Source organism: Pelophylax lessonae (genome assembly GCF_965119305.1).
Source record: "Pelophylax lessonae genome assembly, chromosome: 3".
NCBI classification, from domain to species: domain Eukaryota; kingdom Metazoa; phylum Chordata; class Amphibia; order Anura; family Ranidae; genus Pelophylax; species Pelophylax lessonae.
In genome coordinates this window covers 607463035-607483945 of record NC_138770.1, presented here as the reverse complement: position 1 = coordinate 607483945, position 20911 = coordinate 607463035, and the positions used below count along the sequence as shown (strand labels likewise).

General features: G+C 46.7%; 1 protein-coding gene across 1 annotated transcript; it reads left to right on the top strand.

Moving 5' to 3' along the window:
- Positions 1 to 120: 120 nt before the first annotated feature.
- On the top strand, positions 121 to 19816 carry CNIH4 (cornichon family member 4). Its single transcript, XM_082249271.1, has 5 exons — positions 121 to 270; positions 11573 to 11641; positions 13316 to 13428; positions 14116 to 14256; positions 19158 to 19816. Exons 1-5 carry the CDS (start codon positions 202 to 204, stop codon positions 19183 to 19185), a joined length of 420 nt encoding a protein of 139 aa, XP_082105397.1. The 5' UTR covers positions 121 to 201; the 3' UTR covers positions 19186 to 19816.
- Positions 19817 to 20911: the final 1095 nt, after the last annotated feature.

Sequence of the window (20911 nt, the reverse complement as noted above, 5' to 3'; positions counted from 1 at the left end):
AAGTTTGCCTGCAGAGCTCAGTCACCCCTGAAGTGAGAAGTAATGATCAGAAATATTTAAGTGCATAAATAGCGGGATATGAATAGTGTGCTGTAGTCATAGTAACATCGCCCCGCCCTCCCACCGGATCCTGGGGTCATGTGACGCGCTTCCCCACAGGTCTCCAGGTCACGTGGTGCGGGTGAAGGAGCGGTTGGCGGTATGGAGGCCGCGCTCTTCATCTTCTCTCTCATAGACTGCTGCGCCCTCATCTTCCTCTCCGTCTACTTCGTATCCTTCGTGTGTGGCGGCTCACCGCCCGCCGTGTGACCTCTGAGCCGGGGGGGAGGGGGAGGTACTGGGGATGGTACATGAGTGCTGGGGGAGGAGAGGCTGCCCATAGCAACCAGGGAGGGTTACTATGGACAACAGCCTTAGTTTGGGTCTTTTTGGTAATTTATTGAACCAACCAAGCAGTGTGTGTGAATGGGGTGTCACTGTCAGGTGTGTTCCCTCCTGTGCGGGTGGCAGCTATGTGACCTATTAGATGTGTGTTACTGGCCTGTGCTTTGTGTGTGTCGGATACGTCACCTGTGTGTGTGTGTGTGTGTCGGATACGTCACCTGTGTGTGTGTGTGTGTGTCGGATACGTCACCTGTTTGTGTGTGTGTGTGTGTCGGATACGTCACCTGTGTGTGTGTGTGTGTGTTGGATACGTCACCTGTTTGTGTGTGTGTGTGTCGGATACGTCACCTGTGTGTGTCGGATACGTCACCTGTTTGTGTGTGTGTGTGTGTGTCGGATACGTCACCTGTTTGTGTGTGTGTCGGATACGTCACCTGTTTGTTTGTGTGTGTGTGTCGGATACGTCACCTGTGTGTGTGTGTGTCGGATACGTCACCTGTTTGTGTGTGTGTGTGTGTCGGATACGTCACCTGTTTGTGTGTGTGTGTGTCGGATACGTTACCTGTGTGTGTGTGTGTGTGTGTGTGTGTGTGTGTGTGTCGGATACGTCACCTGTGTGTGTGTGTGTGTGTGTGTCGGATACGTCACCTGTTTGTGTGTGTGTGTGTCGGATACGTCACCTGTGTGTGTCGGATACGTCACCTGTTTGTGTGTGTGTGTGTGTGTCGGATACGTCACCTGTTTGTGTGTGTGTCGGATACGTCACCTGTTTGTTTGTGTGTGTGTCGGATACGTCACCTGTTTGTTTGTGTGTGTGTCGGATACGTCACCTGTGTGTGTGTGTGTCGGATACGTCACCTGTTTGTGTGTGTGTGTGTGTCGGATACGTCACCTGTTTGTGTGTGTGTGTGTCGGATACGTCACCTGTTTGTGTGTGTGTGTGTGTGTCGGATACGTCACCTGTGTGTGTGTGTGTGTGTGTCGGATACGTCACCCGTTGGGGTTGTGTATTATTATGGTTTGTCGGCTGTGTTTTGTGTAATTGACGTGTCTCTCATGTGTATGTCAGATGTGTCACCCAACATGTTTTGTGTTTTACTGGTGTGTCCCTTGTCTTTCAGCGTGTCACCCATTGTGTATTATCAGTGCAGTGTGTGTGTGTTTTTATTACTGTCATGTTCCTTGTTTCTCAAATATGTAGGTAAGGAATGTCACCTATCAGTCATCTGCGTGTCACCGATGTCCCTTGGCTTTCACATGTGTATGTCAGACATGTCACCCATCGTGTGTCAGGTGTGTGTTTGACTGACATGTCCCTAATTCTCGTGTGTGTGTGTGTGTAATATGAGTATGTCCCTTGTTTGTGTGTCACTTGTGTGTCTGTTGTCTGCGATGTGTGTCAGAGATGTCTTCCGTTGCGTGTTATGGGGCACACCTCTTGTATGTCCAGCATGTCACTCATGGATTGTGTGTATTTCTGGTGTGCCTCTTGTCTCTGATGTGTAGGTCAGGCATGTCACCTATTGATTATGTGGGTGGGTGTCAGTTGTATGTTACCGGCATTTCCCTTTTCTCTTGTATGTGTATGTCCATCCAGTCGTTTATCGGTTGGTGTGTTCTTGGACAGTATCTGCCTTGATGCATTCCATGGTGATTGAATGTAGGTGACTAAAGCTGGATATACGCCTAGCAAACCTTTTCTGGTTCCTGGTGTAGCAACCAAAACTCAAACCATATGTGGCCCTGTCGGCACCATTCTTTCTATCTAAAATTAAAGGAGTTGGGTGAAAATTTGTCATCCGCACAGCAGCTGTATCCAATCATGTGCAGTGCCAGCTGTCAGAATACACAAGCTGGCAGGGGAGATTCCTGCATCCATGCAGTTTAGCATAGCTGGGGAAACCTATGGGTCCCTCTTCTTCTTCAGCCCATGGATCTGAACAAGAGAGAACTCCTAGTATAAGGCCGGTTTAACCACTTGCTGACGGCAATATGTTTATATAGTTTATGATTTTCAAGTGGTTTAACGGAATTATGGCTGTCTCATGAGAGCGATCTGGGCAGCTCATTAGTCATTGGATCGCTTTCCAAAGTAGCGGAAGTGGACATCATGATGTCCCTTCTGGTCCAGGGTGAAAGTATCCTTTTTTTTTTTTTTTTTTTTTTTTTTTAACCACTTCAGCTTTGGAAGGTTTTACCCCCTTTTATGACCAGGATCTTTTTTGCGATTCGGCACTGCGTTGCTTTAACTGACAATTGCGTGGCCGTGCGATGCCATACTCAAATACAATTGATGCTAGACCTCTGTAACTCTGAACGAGTAGAGACACCACACACGGCTCAAGGTGGAAATGCCTTCAAAAATCCTCACAGTAACAGCACGGGTGCAGGTTCAATGTGCAAGCCATATACAGTGGGTACGGAAAGTATTCAGACCCCCTTACATTTTTCACTCTTTGTTATATTGCAGCCATTTGCTAAAATCATTTAAGTTCATTCTTCTTCCTCATGAATGTACACATAGCACCCCATATTGACAGAAAAACACAGAATTGTTGACATTGTTGCAGATTCTTTAAAAAAGAAAAACTGAAATATCACATGGTCCTAAGTATTCAGACCCTTTGCTGTGACACTCATATATTTAACTCAGGTGCTTTCCATTTCTTCTGATCATCCTTGGGATGGTTCTACACCTTCATTTGAGTCCAGCTGTGTTTGATTATACTGATTGGACTTGATTAGGAAAGCCACACACCTGTCTATATAAGACCTTCCAGATCACAATGCATGTCAGAGCAAATGAGAATCATGAGGTCAAAGGAACTGCCTGAAGAGCTCAGAGACAGAATTGTGGCAAGGCACAGATCTGGCCAAGGTTACAAAAAGATTTCTGCTGCACTTAAGGTTCATAAGAGCACAGTGGCCTCCATAATCCTCAAATGGAAGACGTTTGGGACGACCAGAACCCTTCCTAGAGCTGGCCGTTCGGCCAAACTGAGCTATCGGGGGAGAAGAGCCTTGGTGAGAGAGGTAAAGAAGAACCCAAAGATCACTGTGGCTGAGCTCCAGAGATGCAGTCAGGAGATGGGAGAAAGTTGTAGAAAGTCAACCATCACTGCAGCCCTCCACCAGTCGGGGCTTTATGGCAGAGTGGCCCGACGGAAGCCTCTCCTCAGTGTAAGACACATGAAAGCCTGCATGGAGTTTGCTAAAAAAACACCTGAAGGACTCCAAGATGGTGAGAAATAAGATTCTCTGGTCTGATGAGACCAAAATAGAACTTTTTGGCCTTAATTCTAAGCGGTATGTGTGGAGAAAACCAGGCACTGCTCATCACCTGTCCAATACAGTCCCAACAGTGAAGCATGGTGGTGGCAGCATCATGCTGTGGGGGTGTTTTTCAGCTGCAGGGACAGGACGACTGGTTGCAATCGAGGGAAAGATGAATGCGGCCAAGTACAGGGATATCCTGGACAAAAACCTTCTCCAGAGTGCTCTGGACCTCAGACTGGGCCGAAGGTTTACCTTCTAACAAGACAATGACCCTAAGCACACAGCTAAAATAACGGAGTGGCTTCACAACAACTCTGTGACTGTTCTTGAATGGCCCAGCCAGAGCCCTGACTTAAACACAATTGAGCATCTCTGGAGAGACCTAAAAATGGCTGTCCACCAACGTTTACCATCCAACCTGACAGAACTGGAGAGGATCTGCAAGGAGGAATGGCAGAGGATCCCCAAATCCAGGTGTGAAAGACTTGTTGCATCTTTCCCAAAAAGACTACTGGCTGTATTAGATCAAAAGGGGGCTTCTACTAAATACCGAGCAAAGGGTCTGAATACTTAGGACCATGTGATATTTCAGTTTTTCTTTTTTAATAAATCTGCAACAATGTCAACAATTCTGTGTTTTTCTGTCAGTATGGGGTGCTATGTGTACATTCATGAGGAAGAAGAATGAACTTAAATGATTTTAGCAAATGGCTGCAATATAACAAAGAGTGAAAAATTTAAGGGGGTCTGAATACTTTCCGTACCCACTGTAGAATAAAAAGTATGTCTGGATAGCCACATACCAATGCAAACATTTATTGAAAAGAGGATAAAATACCACAGCATACAGAGGTACGGATCAAAGACAGCTGACGCGTTTCACACTACTAACAGTGCTTAATCATAGCTATAGAGTGCATGACTAAAAATTAGTTATATATAGATAACAAAAAGCTCCATAATGTGTATAATTGTCTTAAACTAAATCAGATGCACCTAATTGAACAAAAGACCACCCCACTGGCTGCTCAAGCAATCAATGACCAAACAATTTAACCCCTAACGGGGTCGTCATTAGGTCACATATCACTTTGCTCATTCGCAAACACGGGATTGTATAGAAAAAAAAAACACAAATTTGTGTGTGGAAATATGAAAATAATAAAAAATGCGAGCAACGATTCTAGCGCTAGACCTCCTCTGTAACTCTGAACAGGTAACTGTAGTTTGCTGCCATTCCATGAGTGTGCACAATTTTAAAGCGTGACATGTTGGGCATCTATTTACTCAGCATAATATCATCTTTCATATTATACAAAGAAAAATTGTGTATATATTGTTTTGTTTGTTTTTTAGTTCATTAAAATATATTTCTCTTACGTCCTCCGACAGTCGCCGCCTCTTCATATTCGTCACATATGGGGTATTAGACTTTGCTCCGAAGGAGTAGCTAGGCAACAGAATATGTTAACAATAAAGCTTTAACATATCCCACCCTCAAGGGGTGGTCCCCTCAGTCAATACCCTCCTACTTCCTGTAACCATATCTCAGTTTTAATGTCTAGCTTGTCAGGAGTGGCTGGCTCTCTCTGTGCTGGGACTTTTTGTCCCAGACTCTTTCTTCTTTTTGATATTTTGTTTGAGTTTTCTCTCTACCTTTACTTAGCTGTTGTTTTTGTCAGCATTAGTTAGTTCTTCGGACGAAGAGGATCATGCGGACTGGGTCTCGGGCTGATCCCCCTGGTCGCAGGTCGTGGGTCAGTGGCTTCCCAGTCTGCCGTCGAGCGTTCAGCCAGGTAACGCTCCTGGCACGGTGAACGACCCATCCCTGTTCGGTGCAGGGATGATTGGTGAGGTGGCTACCTCACCGGACGCTGTGCGGTTTCTGAACCGCCATTGTGTGCGTCTTGAGTAGCGACTCTCCCTGCCTCATGTGCAGCGGCTTGTTCGCCTGTGCGGGTTCCCCACGCTATGTGAGGTAAGTGTATCTATGTGGGGACCTGTCTGTCTGGGGGGGTCTCAGTCTGGGACTGTGTAACCTGCCTTTAATCACACTGCTTGTCTCCCTATCTCTCGGCTGCATGCTGTGGGCTGCAAGGGGGGGGGGGGGAGCTGTATGACACTGAGTATGTCAGGCTGGGCAGTGTGAGGAGCTGTGTGCTGTGGGGCATGTTTTTAATGGCATGTTGGGGCATATACAGCGATCGCTGCGGCGATCTAACATGTATCCATACTATGGGATGATATTGTGTGTGATTTTATGCACTGTGGAGCGGCGATTTCGGCGCCAAACGGCGCCATTTTACCGGCGCCCGCTCCGGCCGCATGGTTTACATGCACGGCGGCCATTTTCTTGTAGCCTCCATAGGCTTACATAGAGCGCCCTGGCAGCATCACTTCCTCTCTCCTGGAAGCACCGATCGAGGCAGCAGCAGCAGCGGAGTCTCCTCAGGTTTTATCCTTCTATTCCTGTGTTCCATTGCCTGTATTCAGTCTGTATATTCCCTGTGGGGGTCTCATTGTGCCTGGTTGTGGTGCGGTGGGCTGCGCTTGCTGTAAGGGGGCAGTTAACCCTTGGTTGTCTGGCATACAGGGGCAATGGATTCTCAGGAGGGCAAATTTCCCACAGTCTTGGTGGAAAGCCAGGGGACCGCTGTTTCCCCCCCAGGGGGGGATTTGGCCACTATTGTGGCTGGCCTTGCTGCACAGGTGCAAATGCTGGTGGCTGCTCAATCTACTAAACGGCCCAGAGTTGCTCTGTCCTCTGATTCTGAGGGTGAAGGTGATGGGGCTGTTCTGGCGGGGACCCCCCTATCGGGGTCCCGCTCCTCTCTGGATCTAGTGGGGTCTGAGGTAGAGGCTGAAGTTGAGGGGGTTGATAATTCTCCCCCTGGCTCGCCTGAAGAGCTTGCAATCATGGATGAGTTGATTGCTTCCATTAAGCAGACGCTACGTTTGCAGGACGAGGTGTGTCCCCCAGCTGCCTTGGCGGCTTATGGGACGCAGAGAAAACGCAGGACGCCGCAGGTCTTTCCCTGCAATGCTGATTTTCAGCGCGCTGTTAAGGACCAATGGCGCGATTTGCGCAAGCCTTTTGCGGTACCAAGTAAATTTAAGCTGCGTTATCCTTTCTCGCCTGCCACTGATGAACGGTGGTGTGTGCCTCCGCCAGTAGATCATGCTATTGCGGTTTTGAACAAAGCCACTGCGATCCCTGCAGAGGGATCCCCTATTTTCCGTGATGCCACGGATAGGAGACTGGAGTCTCTTGCCCGTCATACTTATTCTGTTACGGGTTCTATGCTTAAGGCTCTGTTTGCTTCTCTCATGGCGGCCCAGGCGATCGCAAGTTGGACGCAGATGCTTAGGCGCGTCCTAGTGGCCGATTCGGCCTCGGCGGCGACCCTGGATATGGTGGATCAGATCCACCAGGGTGTCATGTATCTGTGTGATGCGGACCTGGACCTGATTCCGTTGGCCGCGCGTGTACACAGCGTGGCGGTGTTGTCTCGCCGCCTGGTTTGGTTGAAATGTTGGTCGGTGGACCAATCTTCACGTAAAACCTTAGCCAATCTGCCTTATGATGGGTCTCGCCTTTTTGGGGAGTCCCTGGATGTGTTGATTAAGGGGATTACTGGGGGTAAGAGCACTCTCTTGCCCCATTTCCCCAAGGCTAAGGGGGCTTCTGGGAAGAAGCATGCTAATTTTCGGCCCCCTCAGGGGTCCTTTCGTGCCTTTCGGCCGCACTACAAGGGTAAACCGTTCAAGGGCCAGGGCTCTCAGAAGAAGCCCTGGTCTGGAAAACAGAAGTCCGGCCAATCCGGACCTGCGGCCCATAACAGTTCGGCCTGAAGGGGCGCCCTCACCCAGTTTTGGGGTGGGGGGACGCTTGCTCGGTTTTCTTCAGCCCTGGTTGGCCCGTGTGCGGGACAGATGGGTTCTGGAAATCGTTCGATCTGGTTACAAGATCGAGTTTCTCTCTCGGCCAGAGAGCAGATTTTTTCCCTCAAATCTACAACTGTCTCCAGAGCGCCTGCGGGATCTGCACCTGGCGGTGCGGGACCTGAGGGCTCAGGGAGTGGTGGTTCCGGTGCCTCATCGGGACAGATTTCGGGGGTTTTATTCCAATCTGTTCACTGTGCCCAGAAAGGAGGGCAAGGTTCGTCCAATTCTGGACTTGAAAGCTCTGAACCGCTCTGTGCGGGTTCGCAAGTTCCGCATGGAATCCCTGCGCTCGGTGGTGGCTGCCCTGGTTCCGGGGGAATTCATGGCCTCCATCGATTTGAAGGATGCGTATCTTCACATCCCCATATTCGAGGGTCATCAGAGATACCTTCGATTTGCCATTGCGGAGGATCACTACCAGTTCGTGGCGTTGCCCTTTGGGCTCGCCTCGGCTCCGCGGGTCTTCACCAAGGTGCTTGCACCGGTTCTGGCATTATTGAGAGCCCAGGGCATTTCTGTCCTGGGGTATCTGGACGACATTCTGATTCGGTCTGCGACCAGTCAGGGTCTGGAGAAGGACCTGTCTGTCACGATGCAAACTCTGCAGGAGTTCGGTTGGACGATAAATGTTCCAAAGTCGACTCTGAGTCCGTCGGTTCGTCTTCCCTATCTGGGAATGATACTGGACTCGGTGCAGGCGAAGGTCTTCCTGCCGGAAGACAAACTCAGGACTCTTCAGGAGGAAGTCAGGTCCCTCAGGGACGTTCCGAACTCGTCTCTGCGGACGGGTATGAGATGTCTGGGATTGATGGTCTCGGCTTTCGAGGCGATTCCTTTCGCGCAGTTTCACACGCGGGGTCTCCAGGCGGAGATCTTGTCCAAGTGGGACGGGCGACCTCAATCTCTGGATCTTCAGATCTCGTTGAGTCATCGCACCAGGGAAAACCTCCTGTGGTGGCTCCAGTCCCCGTTGGTGTCCGGGGGCAAGTCGTTTCGTCCGATCTCGTGGACGATAATCACCACGGATGCCAGCCTGTCGGGCTGGGGTGGTGTTCTGGGCGTTCTGTCCGCCCAGGGGACCTGGTCGGAGGGGGAGTCTTCCCTCCCGATCAACATTCTGGAATTGCGTGCGATAAGGCTCTGTCTTCATCGCTGGACGGACCGGCTGCAGGGCTGCCCGGTTCGGGTGCAGACGGACAATGCCACGGCGGTGGCCTACATAAACCACCAAGGGGGCACCAGGAGTGCCCGAGCGGCTCGAGAAGTGGCCGACATTCTGTCTTGGGCCGAGACTCATGTCCCGGCGATAACGGCGGTTCACATTCCGGGAGTGGAGAACTGGCAGGCGGACTATCTGAGTCGCCAGACCCTGGATCAGGGGGAATGGTCTCTCCACCCGGCTGTCTTCCAGATGTTGTGCGCGAAGTGGGGTCTTCCAGATGTGGACCTGTTCGCGTCTCGCCTCAACTACAAGGTGAAGAGATTCGTGGCAAGGACGCGCGATCCTCGGGCGGACGCGTCGGACGCGTTAGTGGCCCCGTGGCATCAGTACAGGCTGATGTACGCGTTTCCACCGATTCAGTTGCTGTCCCGGTTCCTTCGCAGGTTACACTCGGAACGCAGCACGGTGATTCTTGTGCACCGGACTGGCCTCGCCGGTCCTGGTACGCAGACCTCGTGAATCTGGCGGTCGACGCCCCCTGGCGTCTGCCTCTTCGGGACGATCTACTGTCTCAAGGACCGATTTACCATCCTGCTTTACAGTCGCTGGCTTTGACGGCCTGGCTGTTGAGACCGAGGTCCTGAAGGAGAAGGGTCTCTCTCCAGAGGTTGTTCATACCTTGATCAATGCGAGGAAGTCTTCCTCGGGAAAGGTTTATTACCGTACTTGGAAGGCCTATTTTGCCTGGTGTGAGTCCAGGGGGTTTTCACCCCGCACGTACTCGGTTTCCCGTGTGCTGTCTTTCCTTCAGACAGGTGTCGATCAGCGTTTGGCGCTGGCTACGATAAAGGGTCAGGTGTCTGCGCTGGCCGTTCTGTTTCAACGTCCCGTAGCTTCCAACTCCTTGGTTGGCACTTTTATTCAGGGTGTGCGGCATCTGGTTCCTCCTAGGAGGGATCCCTTGCCCCCTTGGGACTTGAATCTAGTCCTGTCTGTGTTACAACGTGCTCCTTTTGAACAGATCAGGGAGATCTCGTTGTCTATGTTGTCCAAAAAGGTCGCCTTTTTGGTGGCGATCACTTCGGCTCGCAGAGTGTCGGAACTGGCGGCTTTGTCCTGCAAGTCTCCGTACCTGGTTGTTCATTTGGATAAGGTGGTCTTGCGACCTAATCCTTCTTTTCTGCCGAAACGAGTTTCGGAATTCCATCTTAACGAGGATATTGTTTTGCCTTCGTTGTGCACGAAGCCTAAACATCCTAAGGAGGTGAGATTGCATTCTCTGGATGTTGTTCGAGCGATTAGGGTTTACCTTAAATCGACTGAGTCTTTTCGAAAGACGGACTCCTTGTTTGTTCTTCCAGAGGGTCCTCGGAAGGGCATGGCGGCTTCCGCCTCTACCATTGCCAAATGGATCAGGCAGACCATTGCACAGGCTTATGCCTTGCAGGGGAAGGTTCCCCCTGTGCCTGTGAAGGCGCACTCTACTAGATCTCTGAGTACGTCTTGGGCCTGTCGTCATGGGGCTTCTGTAGCCCAGGTGTGTAAGGCGGCGACTTGGTCGACCGTGCACACTTTCACAAAATTCTACAAAGTAGATGTTCAGGCATCGGCGGATGCTTCCTTTGGCCGCAAGGTTCTTAGTGCGGCTGTTCCCTAGGGTCCCTTGTTGGGGACTCCTGGCTGTTGGGATAAGTTTTGTATCCCCTGGTTTTTTGTCTTTTCCTGGGTTGTTGCTCCTGTTGAGCACTTATTTTAGCTGTTGCCCAGCTGGTTTCCTTCCTTTGGTAAGGTTCCTTTCTTTGATGTGGAGACTGCGTTGCCTTTCGGCGCGGATGCGTTTCCCACCCCTCATGTTTGCACTGCTTTGGGACGTCCCCATATGTGACGAATATGAAGAGGCGGCGACTGTCGGAGGACGTAAGAGAAAACGGAATTTTTGTAAAATCTTACCTGTAAAATTCCTTTCTCTGAGTCCTCCGACAGTCGCCGCCCCCGCCCCTCTTTTGGGGTTTGAATGTATACTCTACTGCTATTCCACTAAAACTGAGATATGGTTACAGGAAGTAGGAGGGTATTGACTGAGGGGACCACCCCTTGAGGGTGGGATATGTTAAAGCTTTATTGTTAACATATTCTGTTGCCTAGCTACTCCTTCGGAGCAAAGTCTAATACCCCATATGTGACGAATATGAAGAGGCGGCGACTGTCGGAGGACTCAGAGAAAGGAATTTTACAGGTAAGATTTTACAAAAATTCCGTTTTTTTCCCCCAAAAAATGTTTGAAAAACTGCTGCGTAAATACCGGGTGACATAAAAAAATCTATCACCATTTTATTCTCTAGGGTCTCTGCTAAAAATATATATTATCCTTGGGGGTTAGAAGTAATTTTCTAGCCAAAAATATGGATTTAAACTTGTAAAAAAAAAAAAAGTGTCAAAAGGCCTGGTCTTCAAGTGGTTAAGTTGCGTGTGGAGGATGTTCCTGACACTCCTCAGAGCTGAGGAGTCTACTTGGATGAGTGATGAAGCATCTTTCACATTACAGAACCAGCCCAGCAGAATGACTACTATCTAGTATGATCTAAATTGAGTATTTAGTAATGGGTGAGTCAGTTTGCTCCTTGCACTCTTTTATTGAGTAAACCAACAAATCAGCTCTTACATTATAATTGTTACTTTGCCAGTCATTCTTCTTGCACAATAAGTTGCCTGTACTTTGCACATTCCAGGGTTTAATGCAGCATTCCAATTTACAAGGCAGCTTCTGTATATAAAAGAAATATTGTCCTTAACTTTACATTTTAGATTATTACTCTTTCAGACTTGGAATGTGACTACATAAATGCTCGCTCCTGTTGCTCCAAGTTAAATAAGGTATTTGCTGTCACGGTGAATGTTTTTTGGCTTTGTGTTCTAGTAGTAAATCGGAGCCCCTCTTACAGTGTTAGATTTTATACTTTAAAGCATCCTAGCAGAGCTTTTCCAGATTATTGTAAAACCAAACGTGCAAGATATTTTGGAATTAAAGGGAAACGTGTCTCATACTGCCTTTCCATGTGTCTTCAAAATAGTTTTTCTTGAACACAGTTGAAACTGAACTGCAGAAATGATTTGTATGCTACAGTTACATTGGTCCAGCTTTTATAAATGTACCTAATGGACCGCTGGGGAGGCTAATAGGGCTGACTGCTACAGTGACTTTCACAGTGTTAGCAGAGCTCTTCTGGGTTCTGCTCGGGTTCCATGTGAGTATCCCCCCCCCCCCCAATACAGAGGGCCCCCATGCCAAGCCACTTGCTATGGGGGCAATTGTGCTTGCTCCTGACCCCTGCTCTGCTCTCCATAAAGCACACAGAACAGAGCTCAGCCCTGCCACCCCCCCCCCCCACACTTGCTGTGATTGACCGCAGCAGGAGCCAATAGTTCCTGTTGCTGGCTCTCTGCCAATGAGAAGGCAGAGACCCGGGAGAGCAGCTGATCTGGTACTAGATGGGTGTACCCAGGGCTTTAAGTGGCCCAAAAGAGCCGGTACTCTATTATAGCCTATACATTTTTTTTTTTTTTTTTTTTTTTTTTTTTTTATATCGGGGTCCCCACAGAGCACCACCCTCCTCACATCAGGGTCCCCACAGAGCCCCCCCATCCCATCTCACATCAGGGTCCCCACAGAGCATCCCCCCTCCTCACATTAGGGTCCCCACAGAGCCCCCCCATCCCACATCAGGGTCCCCAGAACTGCTCCTCACGTTTTTAGGCTGAGGCTGACACACGGGATTCGCTGTGCTGGCCTGGAGTAGCTGGAGGGAGGAGGTGGGTGGAGCCAACACTCCACTTGGAGGAAGGAGGCTCCGCAGTGTATGCTGGGGCCTCGCTCTCCTCCTCCTCAGATGACATCTCTGGTTGCTAGACACCGGGCGGCGATAGCAACCAGTGCACTGCAGTACAAGCCAGCAGCGTTGCAGCTCTGCCGCTGCTGCTGGCCTGGGCTGGGACTCTGGAGCAGGGGGACTCACTGGTGGGAAATGAGCGTACCGATACGCTAAGGCGCACTGAGAGGTGGCGGTATGCTCAAGAGCTATATTTGGAAGTGGCAGTACGGAGTACCGGTGCGTACCGGCCCACTTAAAGCACTGGGTGTACCTAAAGGGACCTTATCACAGAGGGAGGCAATTTTCTGTAGGTATAAAATAGAAATTTTACATAGCTGCAGAATTCTCCCAATTCTTCCTGCCACAGCCAAATGTTGGCTGGTAAGAGAATAGCTTGCCGCTAATGCCTGCCCACACACATTACTATGGGCAGTCTCGCTGACAAATCTAATGCAGAGAATGGGTGTGCAAGGTATCAAGAAATGGCTGGAGCTTTTTCTGTTATAACTACCTTGGATTCAGCCATAGCAGGAAGGTTGCTGCAGGTGTGGGGTTGCACTTCATACCTGTAGCAGTTGGCTTTGTTTCATTCCCCCAGTGACAGGGTCTCTTTAATAATGTGATAACTAAGTTGAAGAAGGTGTGAGTTCTCATGAAGTATGTACTTTCTTTTTCACAGTGGATAGTGCCAGAGCTGATCGCTCACACCCTGGTGACTGTGTTGATGTTAGTGTCATTGCACTGGTTCATCTTCTGTTTGAATCTTCCCGTAGCGACATGGAATATATACCGGTGAGTATATAGCTTTTTCTTTTAAAGCTACTCTGGGCACAGAAACTTTCATTTAAATATATTTCTCAATAACCACAAACAGTTATTACCTGGAAAAGTATTGGTGACATCATCCCATTGCTGTTCAAAGCCTGTGCAGAGAGCAGAGCTGTGGGAAGCACCCAGCAGGCCCCACCCACAACTGGCTGCCTGGAGGTGGCAGGGACAGGACCGGTCACCCTGCACAAGGAGAGAGTGCAGCAGTGACTGGTCTGTGTTACAGGAAGCTCCTGCAGAGGAAACATTTCACAATGATTTACTACACTGATCACACCAAAATTCAGTAAAGCATACACATGCCTTAGTATTTATAGACATTTTCTTATCCCTGAGTTCATCTTTAAAGCTAAAGAGAAATACATTTAGAAAAATTTGGTTGTGTGTGTTTATTTTACTGTAACTGTTCAGTTAAAGGAGTCCATAGAGTATTTTTTATTTGTTTTTTTTTTTTTTTCCAGCACTTGTAAAATTTATGACAATCCTGCCTCCTACTTTCCAGCTCTTATAAAATGTGTGGATAGTTTGTTTATCTTGTGCCTCCACATTTTTGTTGATTATTTTATTTTTTTGGTTGACCATTTTAATACCATGAAGAAGCTGTCATTATGTCTCATTCCTTAAAGATTTTGTTTCCCTTTTTTTGCACAGATTTATCATGGTACCGAGTGGAAATTTGGGAGTGTTTGATCCAACAGAGATCCACAATCGAGGACAGTTAAAGTCTCACATGAAGGAGGCTATGATCAAGTTAGGATTCCATCTACTGTGTTTCTTCATTTACTTATACAGGTGAATTCCGTCACTTGACAATGTCGTCATTTATTTATTCGTAAAAACCTAAGGAAAGTGCAGAGTCCACTTTAAATGCCTGCCACTTTTCCTGGAAACCTCTTTGCAAGGAGGCACACAGGAGTAAAAAAAAATCACCACGCTTTTACTGATTTGAAATGAGATGCATTGTTGTCTATGGGACATTGCACATAGCTGAGTAAAGATCAGTATTGCAGCAATAAGTACAGATAGGTAGAACATTTTTCATTTGAGTGCAGTAATTTACATGCATACGTAATGTTTACTCGTTTGAGTACATTTATGTGAGTATATTACAACACTGGCAATGAAGAAGAATTTTACTTGTCTATATGCTTACGCACCTTTACATGCCTATACTCAACATTACTCAGGTCTTAATCACAGATTTTTTTTTTTTTACTCCCAAACTGTCAAGTTCCTGGGTAAATGTCAGTAAATTATGACACCCTTGTGCAAGGGGCCTTGTTATGAAATATTTAGTCCTGTGAATTATCTGCATCACTGAGGTCACTGTAATCGATAATGCTCAGTAAAGATCTATCCAACAGCACAGCTGCCTATATATGTGATGGGTATACCTTTTTAAAGTTATTATAAAGTCTCATGTTTAAATAAAAAAAAAAAAAAAAACATGTTATACTTTCTCTGTGCAGTTGGTTTTGCACAGAGCAGCTCAGATCCTCCTCCTCTCTGGTCCCTCGCTCCTGCTTCTGGCCCCACCCTCCTATCAAGTCCCCCCACAGCAAGCAGCTTGTATTAGGGGTGCTGGGGGGACTGCTACACACAGAAGGCTTTTTATCTTCATGCAATGCATGAAGATAAAAAAAAAAAAAAAAAAAAAAAAAACCTTCTTGACTTCATTAAAAGTACATTGCATCCAGAAAGTATTCACAGCGGTTGACTTTCTCAACATTTCTTATGTTACAGCCTTATTCCAAAATGGATTCAATTCATTGTTTTCCTCCAGATTGTACAAACAATACCCCCGTAATGACAACCTGAAAAAGTTTGTTTGAAATATTTGCAAATGTATTTAAAAAAAAAAAAAAAAAAACGAAAAATCACATGTACACAAGTACAGTAAACCCCCGCTCCATCGCGGTTCAGTTTTAGCGGTCCCAGTATATTGCGTTTTTTTTGTAATGTTATTTTACTATATAAATCATTAAAAACGAAATATTTTTGTGTTTTCCATAGCTCTTGCTATGTCTCTCAGTATCTTTTATGTGCTTAAATGAGTTTCTATTGTTTTAAAAGTGTGTTTAAAGACCTTAAAATGCTTTTACACGTACAGTGACAGTAAAAAAAACATGCCTACAATGCATTTTAATAGGGTTTTTCTATTTCGCGGATTTTCACTTTTCGCGGCTGGGTCCGGAACGTAACCCCCGCAATGGAGGGGGGTTTACTGTATTCACAGCCTTTGCCATGACATTCAAAATTGAGCTCCGGTGCATCCTGTTTCTACTGATTATACTTGAGATGCTTCTACAACTTGATTGGAGTCCACCTGTGATAAATTCAGTTGATTGGACATGATTTGGAAAAGCACACACCTGTCTATATATTAGGTCCCACAGTTAACAAATGCATGTCAGAGCCCAAACCAAATCTAAGGAGGGTACATAGAAATGTCTACAGAATTGAAGGTCCCAATAAGCACTGTGGTCTCCATCTGTAAATGGAAGAAGTTTGGAACCACCAGGACTCTTCCTAGAGTGGGCTGCCCGGCCAAACTAAGGGATCGGCGGAGAAGGGACTTAGTCAGGAAAGTGACCACGATCCCGATGGCCCCCCGACAGAAGCTCCACTGCTTCTCTGTAGAGAGAACCTTCCAGAAGAACAACCATCTCTGCAGCACTCCACCAATCAATCTTGTATGGTAGTGGCCAGACAGAAGCCACTCCTCAGTAAAAGGCACATGACAGCCCGCCTGTAGATTGCCAAAAGGCACGTAAAGGACTCTCAGACCATGAGGAACAAAATTATCTGGTCTGATGAAACAAAGATTGGCCTGAATGGCAAGCATCATGTCTGGAGGAAACCACTCGTCTAAATGGAGAGAAAAATACCGGATCTGGTAACCATTCCTTGACAATATAAGAAAATGTAAAAAAATAGGTTAAACCTACATCACCATTTCCATTTAGGGATTTGGTGTCTCCACAACTAATATGATCAATAAAAAAAAATAGGGGGGGGGACAGGACAAGGAAAAGAATAATGTAAAGAGTTGTAACGGTGGACCAAAAGCGATGCAAAATTACCAAAGTGAAAGATCTTTGACTTGTTAACCTCGGAAAAATGGGAATAATAAATATTCCACTGTGGACACCAAAGACCATTATTAAACCCAGAAAAAACAGCATCTGGACTTAACTAAATATCACACAGGCCCCATTAATTGCAGAAGCATATCCAGTGGATCTAATCAAGGAAACTAGGGATATATGGGATGAGTGTGGGAAAAAGGAAGTGATAACTCCATGGTTAATAGGGCCAGGTCCCAGGTTTCAGTCTCTTCATGGCCAGTGCACCAGGGGGGGCCTGGGGAGAGATGGACGAGCGGGAAAACTGCATGTGCAAAGGGACTGATCCTCAGATGGAAGGGAAAATTATGGAAACATCCAGGGGAGCCTATTCCTAGATAATGATGAAGTATAGTTCAATTGAGGAAAAGGTGGCTCCACCTTAGTCCAAGTCACTGGAAGGTAAGGTCACTGAATAGAGACCACTTATCACCTGGCCAATTCCATCCTTGCAGTGAAGCATGGTGGTGGCAGCATCATGCTGTGGGGATGTTTTTCAGCGGCAGGAACTGGGAGACTATTCGGGATTGAGGGAAAGATGAATGCAGCAATGTACAGAGACCTGCTTGATGAAAACCTGCTCCAGAGTGCTTTGGACCTCAGACTGGGGCAAAGGTTCATCTTCCAACAGGACAGCACACAGCCAAGATAACGAGAGTGGCTACCTGACAACTCTGTGAATGTCCTTGAGTGGCCCAGCCAGAGCCTATTCTGACTTGAACCCGATTGAACATCTCTGGAGAGATCTGAAAATGTCTGCACCAACGCTCCGAATGGGAAAAACTGTCCAAAAAAAGGTGTGCCAAGCTAGACTCATCAAACTCAAAAAAGACTTGAGGCTGTAATTGGTGCCAAAGGTGCTTCAACAAAGTATTGAGCAAAGGCTGTGAATACTTATGTACATGGGATTTTTTCAAAAATAAATTTGCAAAGATTTCAAACTTCTTTCATGTTGTCATTATGGAGGTATTGTTAGTATTGATTTATTCCATTGTGGAATAAGGCTTTAACATAACAAAATGTGGAAAAAGTGAATACTTTCCAGGTGCACTGTATACCTGTGTAGAGGTGCATGAGCCAAGGGAGCTTTGAAATCTGATTCTTTTTAGGATTCTACACTTCTAGCAGAATAGAGTTCAGCTGGCTATCTCCCTCACCGTGTTTTTGCTTATTACTATGATGGATGGCCTGACTGGCAAGTAAAAAGGTGATGGAGGAATATTTTGCCAGCTTTCGACAAAGTGTTCAACCTTGGCATTCGGAACACCAAAGGATTTGGAGGTCTCCAGATGCACCTAAAGAGGCTGCAGGCATGTGTAAGCATCTGTGCAATTACATTCGCTCTGTCTCTACTGGCTAAAGGTGGCTAAAGGAAGGTTGTGCAGGGACTAGCAAATATGACCGTAGAGGGTGTCAGACTACATGTAGTAGCATAGAACATTTTATTATAGAGAACCAATTTGTATGACAAACCAAATGTGAGTTGCCAAGGCATATCTCCATGTGTAAGTGACCTGCTCTGGTGTTGTCTACTGTCAGTGGTAGGGCTGAACGATAGTCGATGTGATATCGACTATCGTTCTGCAGGCACGGGCGATATTCATATCGCCGAAGCCACGATATTCCGGCATTGGGCAGGGAGAAGTCGGGACTCGGGGGGAGGAGGAGGACTCAGTGATTGCATCTGTCCCACACTTCCCTCCCAGCTCTGCCTCTAGTATCCAGCCGACCATTACTCCGCCCTGCTCCGCCCATTGTCTCTCCTGGCTGCATCGGGGGCGGGATCAGGCTGTTATGTTTTTCAATGGAGAGACAATGGGCGGAGCAATGGTCGGCTGTTGACTAAGAGGCAGAGCTGGCCTGGGAGGGCTGGAGTGCGGGGCGGATTGCATGGCGGCGCCGCGGCGGAGAGGCTACAGTGTTTGCAGCAGGAGAGGGGGGAGAGACGTCCGGACTCGGAGTATGGCGGAGGAGCACCGCGGGACAAAGGCTGCTACCGACAGCCCGCTTCCTCTACACTCCGGCTCCGACACAAGGCTCGGGCGGGAGAAGTTCTCCAAGTGTGGTGGATCCCCTGGCAGAAAGCTGAGCTCTGCGAACTGATCCCTCCTCCGGAGACTGTCTGGGAGAAATATTGCGATATATATCGTTAAAAACGAAATATCGCAATATACTTTTTTCCCCAATATCGTGCAGCCCTAGTCAGTGGGTTACTTGCACATGGAGATATGCCCTGTATGACGCACCAAATGTGAGTTGCCAATAGTCTTTCTCCAAGTGTTCTATGCTACTGCACTTAGTCTGGTGCCCTCTGCTGTGTCCTATTTGCTTGTTTCAGAGATCAATACAGAGGAGCAGCCTTGTAAATGTGCAATTTTTGGACTCTGACTACCTTCCTTTTTTTTTTTGTGTGCAGGGACTAGGGCAGTCACAAACTGTATTAATTTGTGTACAGCTCGACACAGGCATAACTTTTTTTGTAAAAAAAAAAAAAAAAAAAAAATCCACTTTCATATGTAGTGTAGTTATGGAAAATGTACTAAGACTGTATTCTATTTGTACTTTCAGTATGATTTTTGCCCTGTTAAACAACTAAGGCTTATCAGGAGCTCAAGAATCAGATGGAAGCCTTAACCTGCTTCATGAGAGGAGAGCCACCAGGAACAATGCAAACGGATATCGCACTGCTACTCGCAAAGTATTTTTCTTTCCCTATTTGAACTCCATATTTTTTTGCTGTATTTTTAACATAAAATATTTAAATAGAAAAAAAAAATCCAATCACTTGTGTTTAACTTTTTTTTTTAAACACAGCGGAGCACTACGGTTCTGGTCGAACTAAGGATTCTGGGACTCTTACTGTATAACTATTGCTGTGCCATTTGAATACACCAGAATGACCTAATTTTCCATCCAGTGGGTTTGATAACATTTAATGGATAAAAATGTGAACATTTTGGTAGGTTTTCAGAAGAGGTTGTATTTAAAACTATAGTGGCATAGCAGGGATGAATGTTTTGTGAGATGCAGCTGATTTTCCTGTCTGGTATCCCATAGTACACAATGACCAATTATTGTCTTACCTCCAGTTACAGCAGTACAGCACAGGGACATAAATGTCACATTTCTCAACTTGTTTAAAGGTGTGGGGACGTTTACATATATACATGTGAGTGTTATTCAAGTGGACCTCTACTGAAATGCTAACATAAAACTGTGTTAAGTAGGGTTTGAGAGAAGGGCTGTAATACTAGCCCTTCATGGATCCTGTCGGAATTCTGATTTTCTTCTTCAGCAGAGATCATGTCAATGAGAACCTGAGCTGTGAGTCTAGCACAGAATGGAGCTGGAAGAGCACTTTCTCCAATAATAATGGTCTCACGCCTTTTCCTACTTTTATCTGTCCCAGCTGGGCTATTAACATTTGTTTTTTGCTAAAATTAAGTAGGAGGACACTTTAATAGCTCATTTTTTTTTTTGGGGTGGAGGTGTTACTTAATAGCAGAACTCAGGCTTGCTTTTAAGCAATTTTAATTTCTCTTTTTGGGCAAGAATGGGGAAAGGCTACATGCACATGGATTTTTGCCCTTGATGTCAATGGAGAGATGTCAGAAGAATAGGAAGCAAAAGGACAATTTTTCATAGGACAAGAAGTGAGGGGAATCTCTTTTAACAGCCATAAAGAAAAACACTTTTTTTTTTTTTTTTGTTTTAACTTCTTTTTATCTGTGTCCCTAGTGGAGACCTCCCTCTATTTCTTATCGCAGTGATCACATCTTCAAAGCCCTAAAGGGATATTTCCCTACCATGGCAACTGACACTTTTCCAGACCCCCCCCCCCCCAAAAAAAATGGTTTTGGTTTAAGTTGCACCTCAAACCATTAGAGAGTGGTTTGTTATGGGGTATTTAAAAATAAACCAAAAGGTAGCTGCTGGCTGTATAAAGGAATCTGCTGGGCCTTGGTTCTATGTCCCTGCACACAATAAATGACTTACCGCAGTGGAGTCTTCATTGGATATGTGTTAAGACTGAGCTGCTGCAGACCATGTGACTTAATACCAAGTTTAGGCTGTAAACCAGGCCACCTTGGCAGCTCCTTGTTTTGGAGGGCATGTAGGTTTTTGCCGATTGAACCTCCCCACTAGGTTTCCTTAAAGGAAAGTGAATAACGGGCTGCCATTTTTTGAACATGTAATTTGTCTGGCTGCCTTTTGGCTACACTATTATTATTCTATATTACCGTATATATTTTTAAGTCTGTGACCCAAATTAAACGTGCAGATCATGTATGGATAAAAACATCTGACTCCTAAGTATAGCA

What these genes read in the sequence shown, in the direction of transcription:
- CNIH4 (XM_082249271.1), top strand. Translation starts at nt 202, where the DNA reads ATGGAGGCCGCGCTCTTCATCTTCTCTCTCATAGACTGCTGCGCCCTC. An exon ending in GCGACATGGAATATATACCG is followed by an intron (nt 13,429 to 14,115) that starts GTGAGTATATAG and finishes TTTTTTGCACAG; the next exon opens with ATTTATCATGGTACCGAGTG. An exon ending in TTCTTCATTTACTTATACAG is followed by an intron (nt 14,257 to 19,157) that starts GTGAATTCCGTC and finishes TTGTACTTTCAG; the next exon opens with TATGATTTTTGCCCTGTTAA.